Below are 18,742 nucleotides of genomic sequence, written 5' to 3' on the forward strand. Positions count from 1 at the left end.
TAGGATGCAATCTGTCTGCATCCAGGGAAATTATATGGCGTTTGTGTTTCCATCTTAGTTTCAAGTAGAAAAATCAGCATGCATGTTCATACTAAAAATATAGGATAAGCATCAGTGGTGTATATAGGTTTTGTGCTGCCCTAGGCCTGACTAAACATGTGCACCCCCTAATTTAAATATGACCCATCCCTTCCTGTTAAGGCCACACCCCTTCCTTTTTAAGACCTGCCCTGTCATCTTCATGGGAGGAAGACAGAGGGATGCCATGGGAGAAGGACAGAGAGATGCCATGGGAAGAGGACAGAGTGGGAGGAGAACAAAGGGAGGCCAGAGAGGGATGCCACAGGAGGAGGACAGAGCGGGAGGAGGACAGAGATACGCTGTGGGAAGAGGACAGAGAGGGACGTCGCGGGAGGAGGACTGAGAGGGACGTCGCAGATGGAGGACAGAGGGGGACACTGTGGGAAGAGGACAGAGGGGGACACCGTGGGAAGAGGACAGAGGGGGACACCGTGGGAAGAGGACAGAGGGGGACACCGTGGGAAGAGGACAGAGGGGGACACTGTGGGAAGAGGACAGAGGGGGACACCGTGGGAAGAGGATAAAGGGACGCCGTGGGAAGAGGGCAGAGGGACGCCGTGGGAAGAGGGCAGAGGGACGCCGCTGGAAGAGGACAGAGAGGGAGGCCGTGGGAAGAGGACAGAGAGGGACGCTGTGTGAAGAGGACAGAGAGGGATGCCGTGGGAAGAGGACAGAGGGGGACGCCATGGGAAGAGGACAGAGGGGGATGCCACAGGAGGAGGATAGAAGGGGAGGAGGGCAGAGATACGCTGTGGGAAGGGGACAGAGAGGGACGCCGCAGATGGAGGACAGAGGGGGACACCGTGGGAAGAGGACAGAGGGGGACACCGTGGGAAGAGGACAGAGGGGGACACCGTGGGAAGAGGATAGAGGGGACACCTTGGGAAGGGGGCAGAGGGGGACACCGTGGGAAGAGGACAGAGGTGGACACCATGGGAATCGGACAGAGGGGGACACCGTGGGAATCGGACAGAGGGGGACACCGTAGGAAGAGGATAGAGGGGGACGCCATGGGAAGAGGACAGAGGGACACCGCTGGAAGAGGACAGAGAGGGAGGCTGTGGGAAGAGGACAGAGAGGGACGCTGTGTGAAGAGGACAGAGAGGGACACCTTGGGAAGAGGACAGAGGGGGACGCCGTGGGAAGAGGACAGAGGGGGACGCCCTGGGAAGAGGACAGAGAGGGACGCTGTTGGAAGAGGACAGAGAGGGACGCTGTGGGAAGAGGACAGAGGGGGACGCCTTGGGAAGAGGACAGAGGAACACCGCGGGAAGAGAACAGAGGGACACCGCGGGAAGAGAACAGAGGGAGATGCTGTGGGAAGAGGACAGAGGGACATCGTGGGAAGTGGAGGGGGGAGGAGAGGGGGGATGCCATAGGAAGAAGACAGAGGGGGACGCCGTGGGAAGAGGACAGAGGGGGATGCCATGGAAAGAGGACAGAGAGGAAAGCCGTGGGAGGAGGACAGCGAGGGACGCTGTGTGAGGAGGACAGAGAGGGATGCCGTGGGAGGAGGACAGAGAGGGACACCGTGGGAGGAGGACAGAGAGGGACGCCATGGGAGGAGGACAGAGAGGGACGCCAGGAGAAGAGGACAGAAAGGGACGCCGTGGGAGGAGAACAGAGAGGGATGGCCGCAGGAGGAGAACAGAGAGGGACAGCTGCAGGAGGAGAACAGAGAGGGACGGCCACAGGAGGAGGACAGAGAGGGACGCTGCGGGAGGAGGACAGAGAGGGACGTTGTTTTGGTCAATAAGGCCTAGAGATTAGTAGGCACTTCCTAATGGCTCAGTTCTTAGGAACAGTAATGGATAATGGCCAACTGACCCTCTTACCAGACCCAGCGAAAGCTCAACAGTTATCCCTCTGGCTGGACGTTTACTCACTCTGGGTTGCCCAGGCTGACTCTAGTCAGTAGTGTAGCATGTCTGTACCCTGCCAGCGGCTCTGTCTTTCTCCCCCTTTGTTGGTGTGGGTACAGAGTGGCTCCCTCTCTGGTGATGCAGGTACAGTGTGGCTCCCTCTGGTGATGCAGGTACAGCGTGGCTCCCTCTCTGGTGGTGCGGGTACAGCGTGGCTCCCTCTCTGGTGGTGCGGGTACAGCGTGGCTGTCTCTCTGGTGGTGCGGGTACAGCGTGGCTCTCTCTCTGGTGGTGCGGTTACAGCGTGGCTCTCTTTCTGGGGTGCGGTTACAGCGTGGCTCTCTCTCTGGTGGTGTGGGTACAGCGTGGCTCTCTCTCTGGTGGTGCGGGTACAGGGGTACAGCGTGGCTCTCTCTGTGGGTTCCCCCTGCGAAGTCCTCTCTTTTTCTCTTCTCCTGTAGCACTCTGCTTTTTGCCGGGTTCCAGGTTGTCTCCCCCCTCAGACTGCATGCATTCTGGGTGACTGTAGCCTGCTGTCTGTGGACACACTGGGGCCGCCAATCTTCCGGGACTACATTTCCCATGATCCCCTCCCCCCCAATGTCTTCTGATGTCCCTCTGCTTTGGCCAATTGGGAGGGGGAATCAGAGCGGGCAGAAAGCTGAGCGGTATCGCGGGGATCTCGTTTAGAGCCGCTCTCTCTCTTCTCCTGTTCAGCTGACAGGTGAAAGGGGAGGAGGGCGAGCGGGGGAGATACAGACACTGTGTAGCTCTCCTCTCCCTGTCACAGTGCCACTGCGGAGCTGGCAAATGGAGCAGGGGAAAACATGGGGGGACGGCACCCACTACAACTGCTTCCTGGTGTCACCCAGGTGTGGTCCGCCCCCGACCCCCCCCCATAGTGATGCCACTGGATTTAGATGTAATCCCCTGATGGCAGCCCTGTGTGCTTCAGAGGGTACTTCAGATTTTTTCATTTCATGGGGGGGCACCTTTAGGTTAGCATTAGGTTAGCTGGTAAGAGATATCAAATACTTGTTTAATTTACACAACAAAAAATTACTGATAAAGGGCACTTTTCAAAGATTAAGTTTTCCCCCCTGGACTTTGGCAGGATGCCATCAGGATTCCATCTCTCAACAGGGCAACAGGAAGAATGCCTTCTTACATTGGTGATCAGTGGAAGGAACGTATGCTCCCTTTCATGGACAATGGGAGGCAGAATTACCCTTTACACTGATGTTAAGTTGGAGGAGGAATGTCCCTTACATTGGTAGTCAGAAGAAGAATGCCTCTTACATCGGTGTCAGTTGGAAGAAGAATTCCCTCTAACATTGGTGTCAGCATTAGGAAGATTGCCCACTTAAATTAGTGTAAGTGGGGGAAAAAAATGCCCCTTAATTTGGTGTCAGTAAGGGGGGGGGGGGGGGGGATGCTTCTTACATTGGAAATCAGTGTTCAGAAGCATGCCCCTTAGTTTGTTCTCAACGTGAGGAAGAATGCTCCCTTGCTTTTGGTAGCCAGTTGAAAAAAGAATGCAATCTTACATTGGTAGGCATTTGGGACGAAGAATGTCCTCTTACATTGGTGGTCAGTGGGAGGAGGAGCGCACCCTTACATTGGTGGTCAATGGGAAGAAAGAAGCCCCCCTTTGTTGGTGGTCAGTGGGAAAAAGAATGCCCCCTTACATTAGTGGTCAGTTCGAGGAAGAATACCACCTTACATTGGTGGTCAGTGGTAGAAAGAGTACCGCCTTACATTGGTGGTCAGTGGGAAGAAGAATTTCCCTTTCATTGGCGTCAGTGGGAAAATCAATGTCCACTTACACTAATGTCAATGAGAAAAAAAGGTCACCTAACATTGGTGTCAGTAAGGTAAGGAAAGCCCTTTACCTTGACATCTGTGGAATAAAGAATGCCCACTTACATTGGTGTCAGTGGGGGAAAGAATTTTCGCTTACTCTGGAATAAGTTAAAAGAATGCCTCTTACATCGGTGTTAATTGAAAGAAGAATTCCCTCTAACATTGGTGTCAGCATGAAGAAGATTGCCCACTTACAATGGTGTAAGTGAGGAAAAATGCCCCTTACATTGGAAATCAGTGTTCGGAAGCATGCCCCTTAGTTTGCTCTCAGTGTGAGGAAGAATGTCATTGTGAGGAAGAATTGCTTTTGGTGGTCAGTTGATAAAATAATGTCATCTTTTCTCATTTGTAAGCAGTTGGGAGGAAGAATGTCCCCTTATATTGGAGGTCAATTAGAAGAAGAATGCCCCTTACATTGGTGGTCAGTGGGAGGAAGAGAGCACCCTTACATTGGTGGTCAGTTTGAGGAACAATAACACCTTACATTGGTGGTCAGTGGGAGAAAGAAGCCCCCTTTGTTGGTGGTCAGTGGGAAAAAGAATGCCCCTTACATTAGTGGTCAGTTCGAGGAAGACTACAACATTACATTGGTGGTCAGTAGGAAGAAAGAAGCCCCCTTTGTTGGTGGTCAGTGGGAAAAAGAATGCCCTCTTACTTTAGTGGTCAGTTCGAGGAAGAATACCACCTTACATTGGTGGTCAGTGGGAAGTAGGAAACCCCCTTTCACTTGGGGTCAGTGGGCGCAAGAATGCCGCCTTACATTGGTGGTCAGTGGGAAAACAATGCCATTTACATTAGTGTCAGTTGGAAGAAGAATTCCCTTTTACTCGGATGTCAGTGTGAAAAGAAGGTCTCCTAACATTGGTGTCAGTAGGGGAAAGAAAGCCCTTTACCTTAGTTTATGTGGGATAAAGAAAGCCTGTTTACATTAATGTCAGTGGGACGAAGAATGCCCACTTACATTGGTGTCAGTGGGGGAAAGTATTTTCGCTTACTCTGGAGTTAGAAGAATGCCTCTTACATCAGTGTCAGTTGGAAAAAGAATTCCCTCTAACACTGGCATCAGCATGAGAGAGATTATCCACTTACAAAAATGCAACTTACTTTGGTGTCAGTTGAAGGAAGAATGTCCCCTTTCTTTTGTGTCAGTGGGATAAAGAAGGTCTCCTTACATCCGTGGTCAATGGGTTTAAGACTGCCCCCTTAAATTGGGGATCAGTGTAAGGAAGAATGCCTCCTTACAGTGGTGTCAGTTGGGTGTAGTACTTTCTCCTTACAGTGGGGATCAGTGGAAGGAAGAATGCCACCTTGCATTGATAGTCAGTGGGAGGACAAATACCCTGTTACATGTGTGGTTAGTGGAAAGAAGAATGTCTCCTTATATTGGTGTCATTAGGAGGAAGAATGTCTTGTGCATAGATGGTCATTGGAAAAATCCCCCCTTCAATTGGGGTCAGTGGAAGTAGGCATACCCCCTACATTGGTGTGAGTTGAGAGTTGGGAAGAAGAAGGCCTCCTTACATTGCTGTAAGCAGGAGAAAGAACATTCTTTACATTGTGGGTTAGCTGGGAGAAGAATATCCCCTTACATTGGTGTCAGTTAAAGGAAGACTCAATAATGAGGATATTTGCCAGCATACCACAGATCGTCAGGTAGCGTCCAACCATTTTTTTATTGAAGCATGATGACATTACAGAACAGGTAGTATTAGTTAAAGGAAGAACACCCCTTTTATTGGTGTCAGTGACAGGAAGAATTCCCCTTACTTTGGTGTCACTTGGAAGAGAAATAAAAACCCTGTACATTTGTGTCAGTTAGAGCAGTCTTTTTCAACCAGGATGCCTTGAGGTTTCTTCAGGGGTGCCTTGGCAAAATGCCTAAAAATTGCCCCAAAATTGTATACAAGCCGGTGGGTGGAAACCTGCCTTTTAGTTACACAAAGGTTTTCATTGTACATCATTCCAACCTTCAAGCTGCCAACCTCCTAATGATTAGGAATGGGCAACAGTTCGGCCCGAGCATAGGTTCGGGCCGAACTTTAGCTGTTTGGAGTTCAACAAACAGCTGAACAAATGTGTAGTTCGACCATTTGTTCGCCCCCCCTGAACCGACCACAATGCATTGCGGTGCTGAACAGTGCATTGCAAGCCCTGATTGGCTGAAGCAGTGAAAACTGTAGGCAATCAAGGCACAGAGCACTGTCAGAGTCATGATTGGACACTGTCATCATGACTTTATCCAATCATGGCTCATTCCCGCCCCACAGTATAAAAGAATTTTTTTAATGGCAGCCATTTTCAGAGAGAGAAATAGAACAGGGCTCTGTTCAGTGCTATCAGTTAGTGTTCTATACTGTCCTATTTTGCTTCAATTGTCAGTGTAGAATATTAGTTTAGTGTCAGTCTAGGGATAGTGTGAGTGTAGTAAGGAGGACCATCATTCAGCTTTGCATAGTGTGCAGCTAGAGTAGGGACAGCTCAGATAGTTTCACTGTAGTGTAGTGAGACCGTGTCATTCATACATACATTAGTGTGGAGTAGGGACAGCTCAGATAGTTTCAGTATAGTGTAGTGAGACCGTGTCAGTAATCTTGACATTAATGTATAGCTAGAGTAGGGACAGTTCAGATAGAGTCAGTGTAGTTGAACGCGTCTGTTTGATTACGTTACTGCCAGTTTACTGCCATTTACTTTTGTGTGCGTTAATGGCAGTTTAATGCCATTTACTTCTGTGTGTGTTATTGCCAGTTTAACGCCATATCGTTTTGGGTGCGTTACTGCCAGTTTAACGCCATATCGTTTTGGGTGTGTTACTGCCAGTTTAACGCCATATCGTTTTGGGTGCGTTACTGCCAGTTTAACGCCATATCGTTTTGCGTGCACTACTGCCAGTTTAACGCCATATCGTTTTGCGTGCGCTACTGCCAGTTTAACGCCATATAGTTCTGTATGCGTTACTGCCAGTTTAACACCATATAGTTTTGCATGTGTTACTGCCAGTTTAACGCCATATAGTTTTGTGCGTTACTGCCAGTTTAACGCCATTTACTTCTGCGTGCGTTACTGCCAGTTTAACGCCATATAGTTTTGGGTGCGTTACTGCCAGTTTAATGCCATATAGTTTTGGGTGCGTTACTGCCAGTTTAACGCCATATCGTTTTGCGTGCGCTACTGGCAGTTTAACGCCATATAGTTTTGTGCGTTACTGCCAGTTTAACACCATATAGTTCTGTGTGCGTTACTGCCAGTTTAACACCACGTAGTTCTGTGTGTGTTACTGCCAGATTAACGCCATATAGTTCTGTGTGCATTACTGCCACTTTAACGCTATATAGTTTTGAGTGTTACTGCCAGTTTAACGCCATTTACGTCTGTGTGCGTTACTGCCAGTTTAACGCCATATAGTTTTGCGTGCGTTACTGCCAGTTTAACGCCATATAGTTCTGTGTGAATTACTGCCAGTTTAACGCCATATCGTTTTGCGTGCGTTACTGCCAGTTTAATGCCATATGGTTCTGTGCGTCACTGTACGTTTGGCGCATTATATCGCAGTATATTATTACATTGGAGGTCAGCTGAAGCAGGAATGTGCATTATTATTATTATTATTATAATACAGGATTTATATAGCGCTAACAGTTTGCACAGCGCTTTACAAAATAAAGGGAGACAATAAAACCACAATACAATTCAATACAAGAGGGTTAGGAGGGACCTGGTTCTACTAAGGAGGGGCTGGTGAAACAAAAGGTAGTAACTGTGAGAGATGAACTTATGAAGGAAGTAGAAGATTCGGTCGTTAGCTGAAGGCAGGATAGGCCTCCCTGAAGAGATGAGTTTTCTAGAGACTAGAGAGCAGGAGGTCTTGGGAGGAGTGGAGAGGACTGTTTGGGTGATATTTGGAGATAAGATTGGTGATGTAGCTCGAGGCAGAGTTGTGAGTGGCTATGTATGTTATTGTTAGTGTTTTACATTTTTAGGCAATGGGAAGCATCGAAGGATGAGACTAGAGAGCAGGAGGTCTTGGGAGGAGTAGAGAGGACTGTTTGGGTGAAATTTGGAGATAAGATTGGTGATGTAGCTCGGGGCAGAGTTGTGAGTGGCTATGTATGTTATTGTTAGTGTTTTAAATTTTTAGGCAGTGGGAAGCCAGTGGAGGGATTGGCAGAGAGGGGTGGCGGATACGGAACGGTTGGTAAGGTGGATGAGTCTGGCAGCCGCATTCATGATAGACAGCTTGCAAAGAGGTAGTCCAATGAGGAAGGAGTTAAAATAGTCAAGGCGAGAGATAACGAGGGAGTAAATAAGTTGCTTAGTGGTTCCAGCGGTTAGAAAGGGGCAGATTTTGGAGATGTTACTGAGATGAAGTCTGCAAGATTTGGACAGCGATTGGATCAGAGTCCAAGATTACACCTAGCACCCTGGCATGAGGGGAGGGACTGATAGTTGTATTATAGATCTTGATGGAGAAGTCAGGGGAGGGGGCACAGGCTGGAGGAAAAATTATGAGCTCAGATTTAGAAAGATTGAGTTTGAGGAAGTGGTGTGACATCTATGCTGATATGTCGGTTAGTAAGTTAGTAATGTGAAAGGAGACGGAAGGAGTGAGGTGAGGAGTAGAGAGATAGATTTGTGTGTCATCAGCATAGAGATGGTACTGGAAGCCATGGGAGTTTATTATTTGACCAAGGGAGGAAGTGTAAATGGAGACGAGGAGGGTTCCGAGGACAGAACCTTGAGGTCCTCCTACAGAAAGAGGAAGTGGAGAGGAGGAAACAGAGTAATAGGTAACACTGAAAGAGAGCTGTGATAGATAGGAGGAGAACCAGGAGAGAGCAGAGACTTTACGTTGATGTTCTTTACATTGTTGGTTTGTGTAGTGCCCAGGTAAATTGATATCGGTTATTTACCCAAGAACAGGAGCCACCCGACTTGACCACTACAGCTCGTTCCAGTGGGGCCCTGGTCACCCAGACAAGAGCTTGGCATTATGGCTCCAGTCCACACATAAAGTATCCTATAAATGTGGTTTATAGGCACATTTAGCAGTATGCAAATAGTTCTAGAGCAGGGGTGTCAAAACTTTTCACCTTCTTGGGCAACATTGGAAGTTGAGTAACTGTCACGGGTCACACATAAAATACACTAACAATAAGGATAGCTGTTTAGCATTTCCTCCTGCCACTCTCAGCGGGTAGGTGCGGCTGCCATGGCCGTTCACTATAATAATAACAGGTGGCCGGCGGCTGCTCCTATTTGCGGACCTCTGCACAGCCAGCAATTACCTGCGGTGACTTTGCGTCCAGCAGGTAATCACTGGCTGTGTAGAGAGCCACGAATAGGTGCGGCTGCCAGTGAACCGTCATTATAGAGAGCCGCAGGAAGAACTGCTGCTACAATTTGCACCAGGCCTAATTGCCGATGTGAATGTAGCCCCTGTATGTGCTGTGTGGGAAAGTAAAGGAGGGGCGCAGCCTAACCCAGGACACCCCTAGATCTGGCCATGCTGCAGTTACTTACCTGGTGCCCCTGCATTCCCTGCTGCTGGTGCTTTTCCAAAAATGTAAGCCCCGTCAATGTAGGCTGTCGCGGCTGCTATGTTTGCACGGCATCCCTGGTGTCCTTACAGATGAACATGGGCCGGACTTGTCTGTTGGCTACTGTGGCTGCTGTTCTTGTATGGCATCCCTGATGTTCCTAAAGATGAGCATGGGCCAGACTTGTCTGTCGGCCACTGTGGCTGCTATCCTTGCACGTCATCCCCGGTGTCCCTACAGATGAGCATGGGCCAGACTTGTCTATGTCAGCCACAGTGGCTGCTGTGCTTGCACGGCATCCCCGGCGTCATCCAGACGAACCCGAGATGCAGGTTGGACACCCCTGTTATAGAGATTTAATTAGTGACCATAATGTATTCAAATCAGATTTGGATGAATTATTTTTACCTCCCCTGAAATCAGTTGTTTCCATAAAACATTCTGATGTATTGATCCAATACTCTATACTCTACAACATTGTATAGCATTAGGGTAATTTCTTAAATGTGTTGACATCTTCCAGTTTTAATTGGTAATTAAAATCATTAGCAATGTTCTTTATCACATTTCGGAGTGCGATCCACCAACTGACAACACTCTCTGTGTGTTACAAAGAAGACAATGCTGTGCAGTCAGTCAGTCCTTCTTATTATTATTTCATTACTTTAAAGGTTTTCCAACGTCGGATGGGTTTTGGATCAAACAAGTATTTTTGCACAAGTGGACGCCTTTATACAACGCTGCAAAGATCTACTGGAGGTATGAACTTAACTTAATTCTTTCATTTACATTAGAGCTGTTCCTCTCTATATCCAGGGTCTCCAAGCTTACTCAGCAAATGGCCTTCAGACTTTAGGGGGGCTGGACTTTAAACAAGGGAAGTAGAAAATACCTCAGCGTCAGTGGAAGTATACAATGCCTCAGACTTGGTGGCACTGATGCCTGTGATCAATAGGAGGAAGAATAGTGTACCATTGTTGGTGTCAATATAAGAGTGGAAGGAATGGTGCTTCATCATTGGTGTCAGTGGAAGGAGTTATGCTTCAATGTTGGCATCAGTGGGAGGAATAGTGCCTCATTTTAGTGGGAGGAGTAGTCCCCAAGGGCTGGATAATGGCAAGCCAAGGGCTGCATTCGGCCAGTGGTCCGCAGTTTAGAGGCCAGTGCTCTATGTCCTCACAGATAGATGAAGGCTATGAGTCTTACCTCCTCTTGCAGGGTGATACATACAGAAGGAAGCTATGAGTCTGTCCTCCTCCTGCAGGGTGATACAGACAGAAGGGAGCTATGAGTCTGTCCTCCTCCTGCAGGGTGATACATACAGAAGGGGGCTATGAGTCTGTCCTCCTCCTGCAGGGTGATACAGACAAAAGGGAGCTATGAGTCTGTCCTCCTCCTGCAGGGTGATACAGACAGAAGGGAACTATGAGTCTGTCCTCCTCCTGCAGGGTGATACAGACAGAAGGGGGCTATGAGTCTGTCCTCCTCCTGCAGGGTGATACAGACAGAAGGGAGCTATGAGTCTGTCCTCCTCCTGCAGGGTGATACAGACAGAAGGGGGCTATGAGTCTGTCCTCCTCCTGCAGGGTGATACAGACAGAAGGGAGCTATGAGTCTGTCCTCCTCCTGCAGGGTGATACAGACAGAAGGGAGCTATGAGTCTGTCCTTCTCCTGCAGGGTGATACAGACAGAAGGGGGCTATGAGTCTGTCCTCCTCCTGCAGGGTGATACAGACAAAAGGGAGCTATGAGTCTGTCCTCCTCCTGCAGGGTGATACAGACAGAAGGGAACTATGAGTCTGTCCTCCTCCTGCAGGGTGATACAGACAGAAGGGGGCTATGAGTCTGACCTCCTCCTGCAGGGTAATACAGACAGAAGGGGGTATGAGTCTGCCCCTCTTTGTACAGGGTGATGTAGAGAGATGGAAACTATAACACACATTTGGAGTCAGGAGAGCCGTGTGAGTGACAGGTTGTTGATCACGGTGTTCGGTCTGTTCCCTCGGCTGGCAGTTAATAATTTTGGTGCCTCCTGCCTCAGTCCCTATTATAGCCCCTATTCAGCTCTGCAGCAGGGAGCTGTTAGTGGCCGCATTTGCGTGGCCTGTTGCTTTGGCGATGGAGCATGTATCAGACACTTCCAAAAACTCAGTGTAAAATGAGGGATAACCGTAAAGAAAATGTGACCATTATCATTCTGATGAAGCCGAGGGATGACCATGCTGAGTGATGAAGCCTATATAAGAAGTGTGTGCCGTAATTAGCCATGTCAATGGTTAGCTGCGGAGCAATTCCAGTTGTCATTAGCGCTCATTATTGCATGCAGAGCTTTTTCAATACATTGGGAACTCTCCACTTTACCATTAGCCGATCACCCATTTTTCATTTTTTTTTTTTTTTCCCCGGTTGCCCATCTGCGGAAATCATAGGAGCTGCAGCATTTGCCAAGCAATTTCACTTGTGCTAATGTGCTAGCCAAAAATGCTTGCAAATTACCGTAGTCTGTTTTTTCATTTCAAGCAAAGGTTGCTGGGGTGCACCAAAGAGCATCTGTAATTTAAAGATAAAGTTTAATCTGCTTATGTATTTCCTCCCCCAATTCATCCTGTCCCCTCCTCATCAACATGCTAAGGAGACTTTTAAATACAGCCTTTCTGTTTTTATTACGTACCTAATGTTAGATCCAGTGACATCATTACTGGGTCTCTGTGCTTCTCTATGTAATTCAGGCAGATCATGGCTGGTGGGAGGGGCCAGGAGAATGCTCTATATAGACTCCTGAAAGCAAGAAGTCTGTTTTAACACTCCCATTTGATGTTGAACCTTTATGACCGAAAGAACTGAAAACTACTGAATGAAGGGGGCGGTCCATGGACAGTCCAGTTGGGGAGGAAAAAGATTAGATCAGGTGTCTCTAAGGGCCAAATCCGGCCCACTGCAAGGTTTTATCAGGCCCACAGCTGGGGTCAGTGGCCTCTCTCACAGGTCTTCAGGTCAGTCTACGTTTCCGTTTCTTGCCAGCCTAACAGTCCATCCCCATCAGAGTGCCCTGTTACATGAAATTCCTCATCCAACTCCCCCTTACATGAAAGTCCTTATCACAATCCCCCTTACATGAAAGATCCCATCAAAGTCCCCCCTTCCATGAAAGTCCTCATCAGACTCCCTCCTTACCTGAAAGATCCCATCAGACTCCCCCTTCTATGAAAGTCCTCATCAGACTCCCCCTTCTATGAAAGTCCTCAACAGACTCCCCCTTCCATGAAAGTCCTCATCAGACTCCCCCTTCTATGAAAGTCCTCAACAGACTCCCCCTTCCATGAAAGTCCTCATCAGACTCCCCTTCCATGAAAGTCCTCATTAGACTCCCCCTTCCATGAAAGTCCTTATCAGACTCCCCCTTCCATGAAAGTCCTTATCAGACTCCCCCTTACCTGAAAGATCCCATCAGACTCCCCTTCCATGAAAGTCCTCATCAGACTCCCCCTTCCATGAAAGTCCTCATCAGACTCCCTCTTCCATGAAAGTCCTCATCAGACTCCCCCTTCCATGAAAGTCCTCATCAGACTCCCCCTTCCATGAAAGTCCTCATCAGATTCCCCTTCCATGAAAGTCTTCATCAGACTCCCCCTTCCATGAAAATCCTCATCAGACTCCCCCTTCCATGAAAGTCCTCATCAGACTCTCCTTTACATGAAAGATCCCATTAGAGTCCCCCCTTACATGAAAGTCTTCATTCGACTACCCCTTACATAAAAGATCCCATCAAAGTCCTCCTTACATGAAAGATCCCATCAAAGTCCCCCTTACATGAAAGATCCCATAAAAGTCCCCCTTCCATAAAAGTCCTCATTAGACTCCCCCTTTCCTGAAAGATCCCATCAGACTCCCCCTTCCATGAAAGTCCTCATCAGACTCCCCCTTCCATGAAAGTCCTCGTCAGACTCCCCCTTCCATGAAAGTCCTCGTCAGACTCCCCCTTTCCTGAAAGATCCCATCAGACTCCCCCTTCCATAAAAGTCCCCATCAGACTCCCCCTTCCAAGAAAGTCTTCATCAGACTCCCCCTTCCATGAAAGTCCTCATCAGACTCCCCCTTCCATGAAAGTCCTCATCAGACTCCCCCTTCCATGAAAGTCCTCATCAGACTCCCCCTTCCATGAAAGTCCTCATCAGACTCCCCCTTCCATGAAAGTCCTCATCAGACTCCCCATCACATGAAAGATCCCATCCTACTCCCTCTTACATGAATGTCCTCATCAGACTACCCCTTACATGAAAGATCCCATCAGAGTGCCCCTTTACATGAAAGTCCTCATCAGACCTTCCCTTACTTGAAAGATCCCATCAGAGTTCCCTCTTAAATGAAAGTCCTCATAAGACTCCCCCTTACACGAAAGATCCCATCAGAGTCCCCACTTCCATGAAAGTCTGTCCAGATCAGAGTCCCCCTTACATGAAATTCCCCATTAGAGTTCCCCTTACATCAGGGTCCAGATCAGAGTCTCGTCAAGATTTATAAAATATATGATGTGGCCCTTGTACTGAAAACTTTGGGACATCCCCGAATAGATGGTGGACATCCTCCAGCCAGGAAATGAGGTGGGCTCTATCTGACTTGCTGCAGCTTCTAATGCACATTGTGAGAGGCTCAGAGTGTGCAGTGAAATCAGAGTAAGTCATTTCTGTACAACTGTGCAAGACTGAAGAGAAGCCTGGAATCCAGATTTAAAACAGAATCAAGTTTTTTTCCTTTTCTTTAAAGGAGAAGCCGGGCCAAAGCTCTTTTGACAAACTTTTCCTGTGGTTCACAGGAGTGCACTTTGTTCTGTACTCCTGTGACCCATATTCAGGTGACTGCAGGCTAAAGTCCACTGTCGGCTGAAATCACAGAGCCAGTCCAGACTCTGGAGGGATCCTGACAGTAATGTTGGGACCCACCCAAATGCCTGGACCCGCAGCTGGCTCAGCCTTTCAGCGCGTTGCTGAGATAATGAACCAGTCGTTCTCGCCCCCTCCACAGAGCGGCGCTCCATTGAGCAATGGGAGAGCAGAGCAGAGAGCCAGTGACTGACAGTCACCCCTCTGTGCCCAGAGAGGACCCGAGAACTGAGCAATCAGCAGTCTTGGATTGCTCAGTTCTCAGTGCAGAGCCAGTAGGGGACAGATGCAGCATTTTACCGAAGCTGCATCCACCTAGGTAAGTATAAATGTTTATTTTTTTGAAAACCCACACTTCTCTTTTGAACAGTAAAATATAGGGCAGAAATATAAAACTACTGCTTTAGCTACAATACTCAACTTAAGGCTGGGTTCACTCCATTGCAAATTGGATGTGGGTTCCCCGCATTCAATTCACAATAGCAGGTGATTTTGTCTGGCTCTATATGGAGCCGGTTCACATATATACGCAGCGGGTCTGGTGCGTTTTGCAGAAAAACACTGTGCGTCTTTTGGTCCGTTTCAGGTTCAATTTCAGCCCAAATTTTGGGCTGAATTCAGACCTGAAATGGACCAAAAGAGGCACAGTGTTTTTCTGCAAAATGCACCAGACCCGCTGAAACAGTCAACCAGGACTCACCGGACCCCTGCTGTGAGACGGATGCGGGGATGGTGTGAACCCAGTCTTAATCTGGCACTGTCCCATGCAGAAGGTGCTATGTGGGAGGAATTAATAGTTTAGGTCAGGAGTCTCCAAACTGAGGCCCTTTGCTAGCCTTTATCTGGCCTTTGGAGTACTATTCCTGCCAATTCTATGAGGCAATATTCCTCCTACTGACACCAACAATGGGGCACTCTATCTTCCACTGATACCGATGATGGGGTAATATTACTCCCACTAATATGAATGATGGGGCATTACTCCTCCTCCTACTGTCCTACTGACCACAAAGCCTGAGCCCGTGTTTATTCTCACTGATGCTGGGCCCGATACATTTTTTCACTGGCCACAATCTGGACCCCCTAAAGTCTAAAGGATAGTAAACTGGCCCTTTTATTTAAAGTTTTAAGACCCCTGGTTTAGGTAGATAGAGCTTAAAGCTGAGCTCAGGGTATATATAAAAGACACAAGCTATGCTTTACTGCTATTGTGTATTTTAGAAATGCAAGCAGTGTAAGTACCTTAATGGTACCTGTCATCAGTCTCTTGTAGTCCCTGTACAGTAGGGCTGGAGTGAGGGGAAGAAGCAGCACAAGGAGCCAATCAGCTCATGTGCTGACAAGAAGCATACTGATGGGGGAGAGAGCAGTGTGACGATAGGATGAGCTCATCACTATGCTGCTTCTCCTTTCACTGTCCAGTCACAGGCTGGGGGCTTGTCCGGGTTCACCTAGACCCAGAGGCAGTGGGTTGAACGATGCTCGCCATCAGACTAACTGAGGACATCTAATGGTAGAATAAAGTACTACAAGGGGAAATCTCTGGACTGAAGCTGAATATTACAGCAAAAGCTGCTTCTGTCATTTTAACTTTTACTGGGTTATTAATTTTTATCTTATTTTTGGCTGGAGTTCTGCTTCAGACAGTATGAGAGGTGGGACGTCATTTCTAAAGTACACTGAAACCTTCAAAATTGAAGAAAAGGGCAGCACCGGCCTTCCTTACCTGGGTTCTTTACTGCAGGGTTCTGCAAAATATCTTAACAAAGGGTCAGCATACTGACCTTCAGACTCTGAGGGGGCTGGACTGAGGCCAGTGGGAGTAGAAAATGTCCTGGTGTCAGTGGTAGCAATAGTGCCTCATCATTAGTGCCATTAGTAGGACTTTTGCCCCTTCATTGGTGTTAGTGGGAGGACATATACCCAATTGTTGGTGTCAGTGGGAAGAATAGTGCTCCATCAATGGTGTCATTGCGAGAAATTGTGCCCCATCATTGGTGTCATTGGGAGGAATTGTCCCCCAGTGTTGGTGTCATTAAGAGGAACTGTGCTCCATTGTTGGTGTCATTGGGAGGAATTGTTCCCCAGTGTTGGTGTCATTGGGAGGAACTGTGCTCCATTGTTGGTGTCATTGGGAGGAATTGTGCCCCTTCATTGATGTCAGCAGAGGTGGCTCTAGGCTTTGTGAGGCCTTAGGCAAAACTTACACATGAGGCCCCACGGACTGGGACGCTCAGTGATGAGGCTGCTATTCCTCAGGCTGCGGGCAGTATCCGATTTGCCCGTCAGCTCCTGGGCCACAGAGTCCCAGTGGGGGTAGGCGGAGCCGCCAGCGTCAACTTCAGTGATTGAGAACAGGTAAATTAGGCGGCCGCGAGGCCCCTGTGAGTGCGAGGCCTTAGGCGACCACCTAATTTGCCTAATTAGAGAGCCGCCTCTGGGTGTCAGTGGGAAGACATATGCCCAATTGCTGGTGTGAATGGATAGAATAGTGCTCCATGGGCTGGATAAAAACAGGCCAAGGGCCGCAGTTTGGAGACCACTGCTTTACTGCATAGTGTACTCTCCAATACCTACAAGTGATCTTTAGCTATGATTTGATATCAGCAAAGTCATGGTGCTTGAAAGGGACACTTCTGGGAGTGTTGGTCTTCTGGTCCCCCCCACTGCACTTAATGCCAACCCCCTATGTCATTACTTTGTCCTGCTGTCAGGAGGAACCATTGAATGCTTCTGGGGGCCCAGAAGACCAAAACTCACAGATTTTTATTTGTCCATAGCTCCACTTTAAGCTTCAGCAAGGCTAAACTTTCTGCTCATGGTGGCTTTGCAACAGATTTTTTAAATCGATCAAGTCAAGGCATGCTGGCATTTGTAGTCCTGCAACAACTAGAAGCCTACTCATTAGTTACGTTTTACATCATTACTCGTTTTATTGGTGCAGAGTCCTACAGTCGAAGCCCATAGCGTCACCTTTATTAGGCAAGCAATAAAAACACGCCATCGAATGCAAGAAATAACTCCTTTATTATCTGTACTTTCTGCTGGCTGTTTCCAGCGGTGAAAAGATTCAGGGGAATTTGAAGCTCACGCTGCATAAATAATAGAAGGAAAACCGATTTTTGAAAATGGCTTCAGTTACTGCTCTGTACGGGGTTTTATAAAGCCATTCCATTTAACTGCTTTGCCATTCCTTAAATGGTCAGTCCACTCCAAATTGAATTTTAGAACTGTTATAAAGTAGCGTGCACACCATGCCCTCGCTTCTTATATCTCTCAGGGATTCCAGCAGTGAGATCTCTGAACAAAAGTTTATGGGGTGTGTTATTAAAAAAAAATTGCAGTTTGTCCAATGAAAATGCATGTACATTTGTTCTCTGTGAATTGGGAAAACAAAAACAAAACTAATATCATTAGGCTACTTCCTGTGTGGGTCTAATATTTTTAATTGATTCAAAATGCAAAGTACTGCATTTGGCCACTAGATGGTGCTAAGCATCACAAGCGTTTCCTATGATACTTAGCACCATCTAGTGGACAAATGCAATATTTTCTATTTTTAATCATTTCCGTTTTTAAAGGGTAAGTTCACCTTTACAAAAAAAAAAAACCTGCCAATGTAGATAAGGTGCGTCTGTAGATAAAAACAAACTCTGCAGCTCTCACTAGTTAATGCCCTTTCTATAGGTGTAGGCCATTAACAGACCTCATGAAGCCTGACTGGAATGCTCCCAGGACCTTGCTAAGTAAGGCCTAGTCATTACTGCTCACCTCCTCCATCGCAGAAGTGAACTTTTTCTCTGATTCAAATCCCCTCACATGTTGTTAGGCTAGTTTCCCTCCACGTTGAATGTTAGTCATTCATAAAAAATGGAGTGTATCAGGAAAATACCACATTATGGCCACTAGATGGCACTGATGATAACAAGATGTTCATGGCATTCAGTCACCGCATCAGTATGCTATCTGCCGAGCCTCCTGTGTCTCCAGAGTTTGTCCTGGGTTCCCAGCACATAAGTGCTGCAAGTGACTCTCACTTCTGTGTTCTCATACTTCCTGCTGAATAGGTGCCTTGTCGGATGAGTTTTCCTGGCCATATACCAGTAGAATTTGGTTTTTGAAATGCTTGTTCAGTTTTCTAAAACTGATCTGGGTCAATTAGATGATTGTTCTCAACCATCCTGTAAAGGGAAATCAAAGGAGAAGGATGCTACCATCGAATGCTTTGATGAACTATTTTTCAGAATTTCCGGTCAAATTAAATTCTGCCATTGTATTACCAGCTTTAGAGGGCCACAACCTGAGAGCTATCAGCAGAAAAAATAAAAATCTCAAACAAATGAAATTCTGCTGTTGGACTACCAGCTTTAGAGGGCCACAACCTTGGAGCCATCACCAGAAAAAAAAATACAATCTCAAACAAATGAAATTCTGTGAATGTGATTTTCATTCAGGGAAAAAAAATGTTAATTCCCAAACCAAACATAGTATTTGAAACATTGACGTGGCAATCAAACAA

The 18,742-nt window shown here is 47.5% G+C and overlaps 1 protein-coding gene across 1 annotated transcript in view; it reads left to right on the forward strand.

Moving 5' to 3' along the window:
• The window catches only part of LOC141133537 (dynein axonemal heavy chain 2-like), a 345,338-nt gene that overhangs the window by 78,047 nt on the left and 248,549 nt on the right, over nt 1-18,742 (forward strand). Inside the window, exon 10 of the mRNA XM_073622980.1 lies at nt 10,015-10,102. Coding sequence (XP_073479081.1) covers nt 10,015-10,102 — 88 coding nt within the window. The remainder of the gene's footprint in view (nt 1-10,014; nt 10,103-18,742) is intronic.

Source organism: Aquarana catesbeiana, linkage group LG03 (genome assembly GCF_042186555.1).
Source record: "Aquarana catesbeiana isolate 2022-GZ linkage group LG03, ASM4218655v1, whole genome shotgun sequence".
Classification (NCBI taxonomy): Eukaryota; Metazoa; Chordata; class Amphibia; order Anura; family Ranidae; genus Aquarana; species Aquarana catesbeiana.